A 12,867-nucleotide genomic window follows, 5' to 3' on the forward strand; every position below is an offset into this window, starting at 1 on the left:
CACATGCTGTGTTAGGTTGACACTGTCCAGCAGTTGTAGCAGCTCGGATGCAGAGTGGCAGGAAGGAGTGTCCACGTGAATGTTCATGTCTCCAAGAATAACCACGTTGGTGGATGTTGAACAAAGAGTGGTAAGGAGGTCATGCAACTCAGGGACAAAGGCTGGGTTAGGTTTGGGAGGTCGGTAAATCACCAGTATTGTCATGGGACGGGGGGGGTTGCACTTTGCGGCAAGGCACTCAAACGAGGAGAGTTTTGGCAGGGGGAGAGGGGTCAACTCCAGTTGGTCACGATGTAAAATGGCCAGGCCACCACCACGGCCGGTGCTGCGGGCTTTCTCACAATAGATGTAGCCGGGGGGGCAGGCTTCATTCAAGGCAGCTTTGACTTGTTCACACACACTCTGACTTGTTCATACACACTTTGACTTGTTCACACACACTTTGACTTGTTCACACACACTCTGACTTGTTCATACACACTTTGACTTGTTCACACACACTTTGACTTGTTCACACACACTCTGACTTGTTCACACACACTTTGGTTGTTTGTTTGTGTATTTGTATGTACATGATAGTTAAATGTGTGTGTCACACTGTGAGTCACTGTGTGTGTGTGTGTGTGTGTGTGTGTGTTCAGAAACTTCATCCTAAAATCATGCCGTTAACCCTCTTCATCACTTGAGTCTCCTCCTCATCCTCACTATGGACCATCTGGACTAAACACAGTGGGAATCAGCTCTCAGATCAGAGTTACCTCTTCATCATGATGAAGACTCCATGCAGCTGTGTCTGACTGAGTGTGTTTGTTTCACATATTTGTCTTGTAGTGTTAACACAGTCCTGATTTATGGGTGTGTGTCTGTACACAGAAGATCCTGAATGTGTGAAAATGAGTTTCAGATCAAATGTTTGAACTGAGCTGATTGGTGAAGTAAAACCTTTACTCCAGTAACAGTAACTGACACCACTCTGAGAATACTCTGTTACATTTAAAATGTTACTGTAGTAAAAGTATGATCAGTAGAATGTACTTAAAGTATTACAGCACTGCAAAGCGTTGTCTGTGAGTGTTGTAGTCTGCCACTGTAACAGCAGGATGGTACTGTTGGAGTTGAGGTGGAGCTCATTTTGAATTATTATCCATCCATTTTCATCCGATTATCTGGGGCCAGGTCGCGGGGGCAGCAGGCTGAGCAAAGTATTACAGACGTCCCTCTCCCCAGCAACACTTCCCAGCTCCTCCTGGAGGACCCCGAGGTGTTCCCAGGCCAGATGAGATATGTAATCCCTCCAGTGTGTTCTGGGTCTGCCCCGGGGCCTCCTACCAGTGGGACGTGTCTGGAGCACCTCCAGCAGGAGGCGCCCAGGAGGATCCTGATCAGATGCCTGAACCACTGACGCTAAAGAGCAGTGCCTCTACTCCAAGCTATACATATATATGTATATATAGCTAGATATAGCTCATTTTCACCGTTTGTACAGTACACACACAACACACACTGGGGGCCGCCCCCATATAACCCTACACCACAAATGAATACAACAAAGATGTCGACAAAATTACTTTTAATGAGCCTTAAATCATAATAATATCCATTGTTACAATGAAATGTGCTACAATCACAAAATGTGTGTTAAGTGCAAGTGCAAACATTGTGTGAGTGTCAGTCAGTGTTTGTGTTGAGGAGCCATCTTCCCAGGAACACCTTTATCAGGAAGAACTGGAAGGAGTCTACAGTCTACTTGCGTGGTACTTGCTGACGTGGCTAGCGACTAGAAAAGGGAGGGTCTGGCACCAAGCAGGCTGAAATTTCGACACTAGGCTACTTCTTCTTTTTGGGAGCCATTTCATTCATTTTCAGTTTGTAATGTTTCGCCTCGAGCTTGGGCATGGACGTGAGCTTGAACGTGCGCAGTCACGCACAGCACACACAGCAGGTCAGACGGGGCCGTTTGGGTTGGGTTGCCAGGTACTACGACACAGGAAACAACAATTTGACTCATGTCACTGTGAAATCAGGAGAATAGTGGGAGAAATTACCAGCTGGGAGCAGTGCAGGAGAAAGGGTTGAAAATAGGGAGACTCTGGCGTAAATCGGAAGTGTTGCAGGTATGCTTCTGTCTTTAATGTGTGTATCTATAAAAATCCCTCCGGTTCATAACTGTTCTGAGTGTGTGTTGTCATAACCCGGCTCTTAGGCCATGACACATACTGGAGAGCGATGTTAGATTAAAGGATATTTATTGTAACAGAGTAAAGTACAGAGTGCAGTTACCACCAGATCATCTTTATTTCTTTAAGAACACTTTATTGTGTGTGACTGTGTTTAATGTTCAGGAGAGAAAAGGAAACACCTGCCTTCATTAAACAGTCATTGAACGCACCTCCTGTCAGACACCTTGTTTGTTTGTTTGTATGTTTGTTTGTTTGTTTGTTTGGTGAGGAGGAATGTGTTAACACAGTGAACGTGTCTGATGTTTCCTGTCATGAACACACACACACACACACACACACACACACACACACACACACACACACACACACACACCGTCCTCTCTCCCTCTGTGCTTCAGCTTCACCTCATCCAGAGCACGAGCTCCACCTGGTGACGACATGTCTACTCCTGCACATATTCTGTATCATAGCAACCAGACGCCTCCAGAGCCTCCCAGTGGGCCGTCTGGTGTTTTCAGCTGGTAGACACGCCCCCCTGTCAGTCACTGATCAAACACACCTGCGATGTGACGTCACCAACAGGTGTGTGTGTGCTGATTGAGGCTGACATGCTCCTGCTGGATGATCCTCCTGTTCAGGTGTAGCAGGCTCACAGAGTGACATCACACAGGTGAGAACAACAACACGCTCTCTGTGATCTCTGTTGGTTCACATGTTGAGGAGGTCATCACCATGGAGACGGCAGGTCACACAGAACATGGACACAACTGATCAGCTGACATTGATTGATTGATTGATCAGTGAGTGACTGAGACAGTGGAGCTGCAGTACCACTCAACACCAGCAGGGGCAGAACATTAAGATGAGAGAAGTCCTGCAAGCTGCAGAGCGACACATATGAGTTCAGTGTGTGTTTGAAAAAGCTGATCGATCAATAAATGTGTGACAGCAGCAGATGTCTTTGATGTCTGATGTGCACTCAGTGCCCGATGCTGCTTCTCTGACACCTGAACCTGACCTTTAAATGTGGCGACCTGATGCAGGTGATCACTTTGTGATGTTGCTGCTTGTTTGAGTCTCACATGAAAAACAGGACCTGATGATTTCTGATGTTCAAACTTCTTAAAGAAACTTTACACAATGGATAGTTTCAATAATTCATGGACTACAGAACCAGACCTCTTCACACACACACACACACACACACACACACACATTGAAGTTGTTTGTGTGAGTTTCCAGCTGCTGGCTGATGTTGGTGCTGTTTATAGTCTGCGGTGTGTTTGTTCTGTTGTCTGCACCGAGCGGTTAGCCACAACCAAACCAGAACAAGTCAAATGTTTCATGTGTCAGCTTAGTGAAACCCACAGAAGCACACGAGGAGGACAGGCAGAGATACCAGAGTTTATTGATCCTGCAGAGACACCACTTGATATCAATATCAGAGCAGTAAAGTTCATTATTATCAGCAGCTTCTGTTCAGTAGAAACATGTCGGTGTTCTTCACCCTACTGAAACACTACCACCTAAACAAATAAGTATTTAACAAGTTATTTATCCAAAGAAAAGTAAAACAATAATGTGTAAAGTGAAGCTGTTTGTCTCTCTGTAGCTGCACCAGTCTCATTTAACTTCCACATATAGAAATAAGAAATAAATCCCATGAGTATCCTGAGGTGTGAGGGGCTGTGGGGACCAGTGACAGGCCAGCTGGACTTCACTGGTTGGACTGGTGTGAAGGTGTGAAGGTCTACCTCAGTGAAGAGTAGACGACCTGTGGCTCTGCTGGAGGCTCTGAACACACACACAGTTTAAACAACATGAGAAACTGTTGGAGACAAAGACACAAACACTTTATATATTATTATTCTATATGATCTATAATCTGTGTGTAAACAGGAAGTCAGTGTCGCATCATAGGCTGTGATATAACCTACACAAATAACATTAGTCTAATGTTTATAATGTGAGGTGAAATATAATCTACAGTCTTGTTATCAGACAGCTGCATGCTAACGTTAGCAGCTAATGTCTAAAACCAGAGTGGTTCTCAGCAGCATGTTGTTTGGCTCGCTTCATGTCTGGATAAGGATGGTACTTTCTAACCATGTTTCTGTTTGTTAGAAGAACACCATTTCCCATAAGCCCACAGACCATCAGGGGTCACACACAGTGGCCATGCCATGCCCCTTGTTAACCTGCAGCAAAATGTGTTTGGTGGATGGAAAAATATATTGATTTTTAAATAAATTCTAAAGTTTAGTAAAATGTGAAAGTAGCAGAGATCACAGCAGAGCTGCTATCTGATTCCACATCAAGAGAGACTCTGTGCACATTTACACATGAGGAGCAGCGTAACTTCATCGAGTTCATTGAGAGAGTTCAGTTCTGTCAAGTTTACAACTTCATTTTTCAATTTTGATCTTTGCTGCAGTCACATTGTGTAAAACATGAACGTAGCAGAGATCAGAGCAGAGCTGCTGTCCGACTCCACATTTACACACGAGGAGCAGCGTAACTGCATCGAGTTCATCAAGAAAGTTCAGTTCTGTCAAGTTTACAACTTATTCAAGAAGCTAAAAGTTTAGTTGTTTCCTCTCTCAAGTTTATAAATACAGTTTTTAGTTTTGATATTTGCTGCAGTGACATCACTGCTCTGCTCTTGCTGCATTACTCTCAGCAGAAAACTGCTCGCTGCTCCACTTTGCTGGATCCATCATGTAAACAGCAGTGCAGCAGGTGCATCTGGCTTTTTGTGTTTGTGTGTTCAGTTCAGAGCTGGAGTCAGGACGTGGTTAGCTTAGCTTAGCACAAAGACTGGAAGCAGGGGGAAACAGCTAGCCTGGCTCTGTGGTAGAGTTCAGTAATAAAGAGCAGCTATACCTCTCCTCCTGTTCAGCCTGATCTCTATTTGTCCATAACTGACGTCTTCTTTTCTTCTCACTGCTGAGTAAACTGCAGCTGATTCACTCTCTGAAAAATAAAAATACATGCAACTTATATTAACGTACATTACTGCAGGTAGTGCACCTGATACTGTTACTGTTAGCTTAGGACTGCTAGCGTTAGCACCAGCTACTGATAGTAATATAAAGACGATTAACACTACTGCTGTGTGATTATTGGTCATGTTGAATTATAATCAGATTTGTGATGGACTCTAAAATGGCTGCAGGTTGTGGGCACTGCTGTGAACAATGAAAGACCAAATGTAACTGGAGGGTATTTATCAGAAACAGGAAACTGGACCACCACAAAGCTGCTCGCTGCGATTAAAAGAGCGTTGACACATTAAACCACAGGGTACAAAAGATGTCACTGTCAGGTAAAGCAGACGAGACAATCGTGAGAAACCTGACCAGCCTCACGCCACAGCTCACTGGAATCAACAGGAGGAAGTAGCTGCTGTGGTTTAACATGCACAGTGAAAAAAACAATATCAGAAGCCAGTTTGAGGCGTAGGAAACTTTGGTCTGCGGCTTAGCTTCTATGCAGTTATCTCTGTTGGCGGCCATTTTGTTTTTTGTGTGTTCACACTCGTGTTTTTGTCTCTCCTTCTCACACACATTTATACACTCACACTTGAATATAGTGACTTGTTAGGATATACTGTGTGTTATTCAGCTTTCTTTCTTTGGAATAAATGTTAACCTCTACTGTGTCAAAAACTTTACTATTGGTGTGTCATTTTGGTTATAGTTATTTTGATTATTAATTGATAAGTATTTTTAATGATCATTAATCTTTCTGATAGTCATTTGAACCATGATTTCCCGCCATGGGAGTATTAGTGGAATATTCATGTTCATGATTCATGTTAACCGCTCAGTAGGAATATAGTCTTTTTTGTAATAAGCGTGAAAACCAGAATATTTTGTGCATGTAAAGTCACTGTAGTTTATTTTGACCCATTCCCAGATACACGTCACTGCCACTAGAGCACCAGATGTGTATCAGTCCACCACTGAAAATAGTCCCTAACATGCATTATTCTCTCGTTTTTTGACTAAAGCTACAGTGACCAGCTGAGCTCTTCTGTCTTCTTCTCTCACAGACTACAGTTGGTCCACCATGGGCTGAATCCAAATGTCCACCCTCTGGACCTGCAGACTGAGCCCTCGCAGACTTCACCTGTACGTACAGTGACTTATTTACTGTCATCACGTGAAGTCTGCGAGGGCAGAGACTGCAAGTGACTATTTTACTCGTTGCCATGGAAACGTCCAACTATCTCTGCTGTCATATTCATATATATGTCATTTAAGTTGATGAACAGTGCTGAACTCATCTGTCCCTGCTGATAACAACATATAAATCACATGTATAGCCTTTTTTTGGTTGTTGAAAAACCCACAACGTCTCGTCCGTATTGCAATGAATTGTGGGTTATTAAATCAGGGACACCTGCTATAGTCAGCAACCCAAGCGGACTCTCTGGAAGTCTGCAGAAAGTCCACTTGAGGCCCTTTGTGGACTGGATGAGTTGTGGATTTGGAGTCCTCAGCACTCCCAGACTTCCGGGGAATGTGCCCGCAAAGTCTGTGAGTCTGCAAGTGTGGTGAAGTGCAGACATTTGGATTCAGCCATGGAGACAAAGACAAACAGCCATACCTCTCTTCCTGTTTGATCTGATGTCTTTGAAGACTATTTGTCCGTAGCTGACGTCGTCTGCTCCTCTCACTGCTGAGTAGACGGCAGCTGGATCGCTCTCTGGGAAATAAAATACATACAGATTATATTACTGTAGGTTCTGCAACTGATACCAGAACAGTTAATATAAGCACTGCTGCTGCTGTAGTCACCATTCAACAAAAATAATTCAGGTTATATGAGCTCCTATTACAATCAATAATAATAATGTAGTTAATATAGTATTAGAAAAGGAAGTAGTTGATCAGTTAAAGCAGCAAATATCAGGAAATAAGTCAAAGACAGATGTGTGAAAGGTCACTTGGTAAACCGTAGTGCAATTTATGTTTTGATAATTTATAATTTTTATTTTTATTTTTTTTTAAGGAAAAGGCTGAAAACAGACCCAACCTATGAGACGAGGACTTAACCACAGAGCTGCGAGCTTTTCTAAAGATAGGTCGACATGTTGATCATGTGGAATACAAATGTGAGTCAACATTTAGATGTAAATACTAACATTGTAAAGTGTTGTTGTCACAAACGTGAACACGGACTGAATGTGACACAACAAGGAAATGAAAAAGAGCATTTAAGTATTAACATTGAATAAACTGATTAAAAACAGTGTTTGTGTAAAACAGTACAACAGTTCCCTCATTTTGAGATATATGAAATGTGATCAGAGTATAAAGAGATCTGTAAATCTGCACATTTATAATTAATTCATATTACTGATTTGTTTGTTCACAGTCCTGCGGTGAAATATGTGCAGGTCCACATTCAGCTGAAGTATTTTTATCAGACACAGGAAACTGGACGACCACAGAGCTGCTAGCGCCTGTTAACCACAGGGTGCAAAATGCACACATGCAAAGCACAACACACACTTAAATACCCCACTGCAGTCTGAAACTTCATGGACTGAAAACATTGATTTACACGCTTTATAAAATATCCTCAACTGAAAAAAGTCCTCACTTTCCAAAAGGTCCTGTTAAGTTCTACAACTTAGAACAGTCCTCACAAGGATATAAGAACAAAAAAGGTCACACACACACACACACACACACACACACACACACACACACACACAGTCACCGTTCCTGAAAGTCCCCTTAAAATCAATAAAACCATCATTACCTTTGCTTCGTCTGATTGGTTGTTGCAGGTTACGTGATATATTGACATCACTGTATGTGATGTCATCTCTGATGTCATTATCTCCAACTTCAGCAGCTGTAAATGAACCAAAATAAACAGAAATTACAAACAATTTTAATCCTGATGTTTGAGACAACATGAAAAATAAATGCTCAAATGGGGCACATTATGCTTTTCCTTATTTTCTGTCATGTTTATAATGTTTCAGAGTCTGATGTTGAACGTGGCCAAAGTTTCAAATAATAAGGTCAACGTGTGTCAGAGTAAAAACCTCAGGAGGCTTCAGACCGTTCTGAATGAAACAAGCTGACGTCAGCTCGTCATGGATTCCTCTATGTGCTCATCTGCTCTAGACACGCTACTGCAGGTGTTTAGAGGAAGAGGAAGGATATTTAGCTCGCATGAACGGAGCCTGGGTTTGGTTGAAGGTGGCAGTGCTGTTTGGGCTGAGAAAGCCATGTGTAAGTAAGGTAAAGGAGGTTATTGGGTTGGTGTGGGGAGCAGTCAGACCTGGCATTAGGGGAGTGTCTCTGGGATGCCAGAGATCACTGTCTAGCCTCCTGGAGGTGTCGTGAGACCAACTAGACGAAACACCGGTGAAAGGAGGTTCCCACCCGATGACCCCAAAGAAAGTTAGTTATCACTGCTCACTGGTCTGTATAGTTAAGCCTTGCCATAATAGCTTATCATAGGGCTCAGGAGGTTATTCACTGAGTGCTGATCCTTTCTCTAGAGCACAAACTTCTTGTGTTTATTTGAATGAATACATCGCATACACCGCTACATGTAGCTGCATGCTAACGTCAGGGAAATATTACATACACTGCTACATGTAGCTACATGCTAACACCAGGGAAACATTACATACACTGCTACAGCCGCACTCCAACAAACCAAGAACAACCTGGCTCACTGCGATCGACAAGTCGGGGTTCCCAGGAAAACTCAAAGCCTGGATGTACCAACATGGAGTCCTGCTGAGACTTCTCTGGCCCTTTCTTGTCTATGAGGTGCCCATGACCACTGTGGAGGCGCTGGAAAGAACCATCACCCAGTTTTTCCGGAGGTGGTTGGGGCTCCCTCGGTCCCTGTGCAGCATTGCTCTGTATGGGCATTCCACTAAGCTGCAGCTTCCCATCAGCGGCTTGTCAGAGGAATTCAAGGTCACACATGCCAGGGAGGTCATGATGTACCGAGATTCCTCTGATGTTAAAGTCGCCTCAGCAGGAATCCTTGTAAAGACCAGAAGGAAGTGGAAGGCACAGGAAGCAGTTGACAGAGCGGAGGCACAGCTACAGCACAACATTTTGGTTGTGGGGTGGGCAAGACTCTGCAGTTTTACCAAATCACACTATGACAAAGCCAGTGGGAGGGAGAAGCGTCAACTGGTGCAGGATGAGATACAAGCAGAGGTGGAGGAAGACCGCCGGACCAAGACGGTCGGCATGTATCAACAAGGTGCCCGGACAAAGTGGGAGCATGCTGAACAGCGTAAGATCACCTGGTTAGAGCTCTGGAGAGCTGAACCTCAGAACATCATCTTTCTCATCCAGTCAATTTACAACGTTCTCCCCAGACCAGCCAATCTGCATTGCTGGGGCTTGGTAGACACTCCAGCATGCCAACTGTGCCAGAAGAAAGGCACTTTGGAGCACATCCTCAGCTGCTGCTCGAAGGCATTGGGGGACGGGTGGTACTGCTGGCACCATGACCAGGTCCTTAGGGCCTTGGCAGATACCGTCAGCACAGCGATTCAAGACAGCAAGTACCAGCACATGCCCAAGCAGTCCATCACCTTCGTCAAAGCTGGGGAGAAGGCACAACACCAGCCACCAGGCTGGAGGGCTCCTTGTCACTGCACGGGACTGGCATCTCCAAGTCGACCTGGGAAGGCAGCTCAACTTCCTTTAACACATCTCAGCCACTAACATCGGAGTCAATAAAGCAAGTGGTCCCCATGGAACTTACTGTCCCCTGGGAAGACCGGATTGAAGAGGCCAATGAGCGGGAAAGTGCCAAATACGCAGAACTCGTGGTGGAGTGCAGGAACAATGGCTGGAAAGCCCGTGTCGAACCAATCGAGGTTGGGTGCTGCGGATTTGCTGGCCAGTCATTGCATTGAATCCTCAACCTCCTTGGAGTAAAAGGTCAGCTGTGCAAAATAGCCATCAAAAAGCCTCACGATGGCTGTGGATCCAGAGGGGGGATCCGTGGAGTAGTGGGCCGCTTGGACACAAGTCGGGGACTGATCACCTCCAGCTGGGTCGCCCGGGCGAGGGTGTCTGAAGATTAAAGACCCGAAACACCCTGTGACCTCGGTTTATCACTGAGGATGTGTCCAAGTAGCACCAGTAGGTGTATTCTAGAACATGTAGCTACATGCTAACGTCAGGAAAACATGTCATCTTGGTTGCTGATGTTGACTTTGGATCATATTCCTGCTGGAACGTGTCCGCTTGTGTTTAGAAGCTTTTATTGGTGATTTTTTTATGGTACAAAATGTTGCTCGTGTCTGTTACAATCGTTCCCCAGCTGCAGTGACGGAGCAGAGACGCAGAAATACAGAGGACCTAGAAACACTGATCAGAGCAGACGAGGCTTTTTGGGGAGGGGGTCTTAAAGAGACAGGAGGTAATACGGAGCGTCTCAGACGGACAGTGGACGCAGGTGTTCCAGCACAGACAGTATGAGGACAATAAAGTGTTTTTAACATTAAAACATGGAAACAAATGAAAACCTTAAATACAAGTATGAAGTATGAATGAGCAGAATAAGTCCCCTTTAAAGAAAAATGATCATCTACAATGTCAAACTTCATCTGCTGAGGAAGATCATGTGATACAATCAAAAGCTCCAGAGTGAACTAAATGGACCTCGTGGTGGAGATGTTTGTTAACAACAGAAAAGTAATTTATGAGAAAACTAATGGACGTTTGACTTCAGGAGTCAGTTTGTAATTAGAGCTGAAACACTGTGTGCCTTTTTTTGTGTCTGTATCTCACCATTAGGTCTCCTGTGGATGCATCGTCTCACCAGTAGAACCAGCAACACCAGCAACACCAGCAACACCAGAACACAGACAGGTGAAACCACAGATGGTAATATGGAGTCAGGAGGGGAACCAGAGGTAGGTTTAGGCGAGGGAGAGGAGGAAAGACCAGAAGTAGATGTGGGAGGACTTGTTGTGGAGGGTTTCCCTAAAATCAAAATGAAATTAAAAAAACAATGAAAGCACAACTTCACTTATGTCACTGTTCCTCTGATGCAGTTAAATTAAATTATTTGTGTTCAGGTCCAAAAAATCTGAAAATAATTCCTAATATTCAGCTTATTAATGTGAGTGATTTAAAAACATGCAAACAGAAAGACATGAAAGTGAATTCATAACTTGTGTCCATGCTGGTTTAGATGGAGGTGAAAGGATCACATATATTAAATGTTAACAGTTAGACTTGTTGTCAGATTATAAATGTATTCATAAAGTTTGACCTCCTGACCTGTGACAGTGAGCCAGCTGGGTGGAGACTCTCCATGACCTGTGATGTCACACTTGTAGAGGCCTTCATCAGACCTGGTTACATGGCGGATGGTCATGTGACCTGCAGGCTCAGTCCTGATGAAGGAGCCATCTTTATAGAAAGCAGCTGGGAGGTTGGAGGACGTCTTTGTTTTACAGTGCAGAGTGACATCATGTCCCTCCATCACAGGGAGGACAGGACTCTGCAGGATCACTGATCCACCTCAACACAGAGACAAACTACAGCATTTCATCCATTTACACACAGCTTCATCAACACTGACTCCACAGTCTGATCTTACCAGTGACACTGATGGTGATGCTCTTACTGGTTGCTCCCTCTCTGGACTCACACCAGTAAACTCCACTGTGCCATAAGAAGATGTAGCTGATGTTACAGACAGAACCAGCTGATCTTCCCCAGTCAGCTCCACATTCAGTTCTGGTGTCTGTGGTTGTGTTCCTCCTCAGAGTCCATCCAGCAGAGCTGTCGTCCTCCTCACAGCTCAGAGAGACAGAGTCTCCTTCAAACAGCTGAGAGCTGCTGGGACTCACAGTCAGAGAGGCTGCAGGGAGGAGGAGGAGGAGGAGGAGGAGGGACAGAAAGATGCAAATAGAGATGATGAGTTGCATTTTTGACAAGACTTATTGTGTCACATTGCTGATATTCCAACTGTCTCAGTGTGTGTTCACTGCTGATCTGTGTCAGTGTTTCAGCACTGAGGGCAGGCAGTGAGCTGACAGACTGACTCTTTCTGCATGTTGTTAAACATCACTGTCACAGTTGGTGTTAAACACACAGCAGAATATCTGGTGACGTGTGTTTCTCATAAATAATTTATTTCCTGTTTATTGATCTCTGATCAATACTTTAATTCAGCTCCATCATCCTCCTGTTATCATGTCATCTAGCTTCAAACCTGACCTTCAACAGAAGCAGTTTTTCTCCTCTGTTAGCCGGAGCATCATGCCATGCAGGTTTGTGGATAACTAAACCTTTTAAATGATCATTTTTAGCTTCGGCTGTTCAGTCTGTGCAGACTGCAGCCACCAAAACTGCACTCAGTGTTTCATTGTATTCACTAATGTCCCTCCTCTGACACTGTCCTCAACACTCATGTGTCTGTCAGAGAGTAAAGAACTTTTCAGACGTGACAGAAGAAGTTTACTGACCTTGGTTTGTTGTGCAGCTCAGCAGCGAGGTCACAACTGAGGACAAAGAACACTCAGGTTAGTTTGAGGTTTCACATGTAACGAGACATCTAAACTTTGTTTGTCGTACGCAGACACACAACCATGCATTGATCAAGTGTCATGAAGTCTTCCTCACCCAGCAGCCACTGTAACGATGATTCCTCCATTTCATGTCTCGCTCAT

General features: G+C 44.3%; 1 protein-coding gene across 2 annotated transcripts; it reads right to left on the minus strand.

Moving 5' to 3' along the window:
- Positions 1-3,568: 3,568 nt before the first annotated feature.
- On the minus strand, positions 3,569-12,851 carry LOC125883769 (low affinity immunoglobulin gamma Fc region receptor III-like). 2 transcript variants are annotated; one of them, XM_049568318.1, is made up of 9 exons: positions 12,821-12,851; positions 12,664-12,699; positions 11,793-12,056; positions 11,471-11,713; positions 10,976-11,170; positions 7,953-8,048; positions 6,792-6,890; positions 5,064-5,153; positions 3,569-3,974 (listed from the first exon to the last, which is right to left on the minus strand). In XM_049568318.1, the coding sequence occupies exons 1-9, from the start codon at positions 12,849-12,851 to the stop codon at positions 3,931-3,933; spliced, it is 1,098 nt and encodes a 365-aa protein (XP_049424275.1). In that variant the 3' UTR covers positions 3,569-3,930. The 2 variants fall into 2 exon arrangements, with proteins under 2 accessions (XP_049424275.1, XP_049424276.1); XM_049568319.1 differs by lacking the exon at positions 5,064-5,153.
- Positions 12,852-12,867: the final 16 nt, after the last annotated feature.

Source organism: Epinephelus fuscoguttatus, linkage group LG23, assembly GCF_011397635.1.
Source record: "Epinephelus fuscoguttatus linkage group LG23, E.fuscoguttatus.final_Chr_v1".
NCBI classification, from domain to species: domain Eukaryota; kingdom Metazoa; phylum Chordata; class Actinopteri; order Perciformes; family Serranidae; genus Epinephelus; species Epinephelus fuscoguttatus.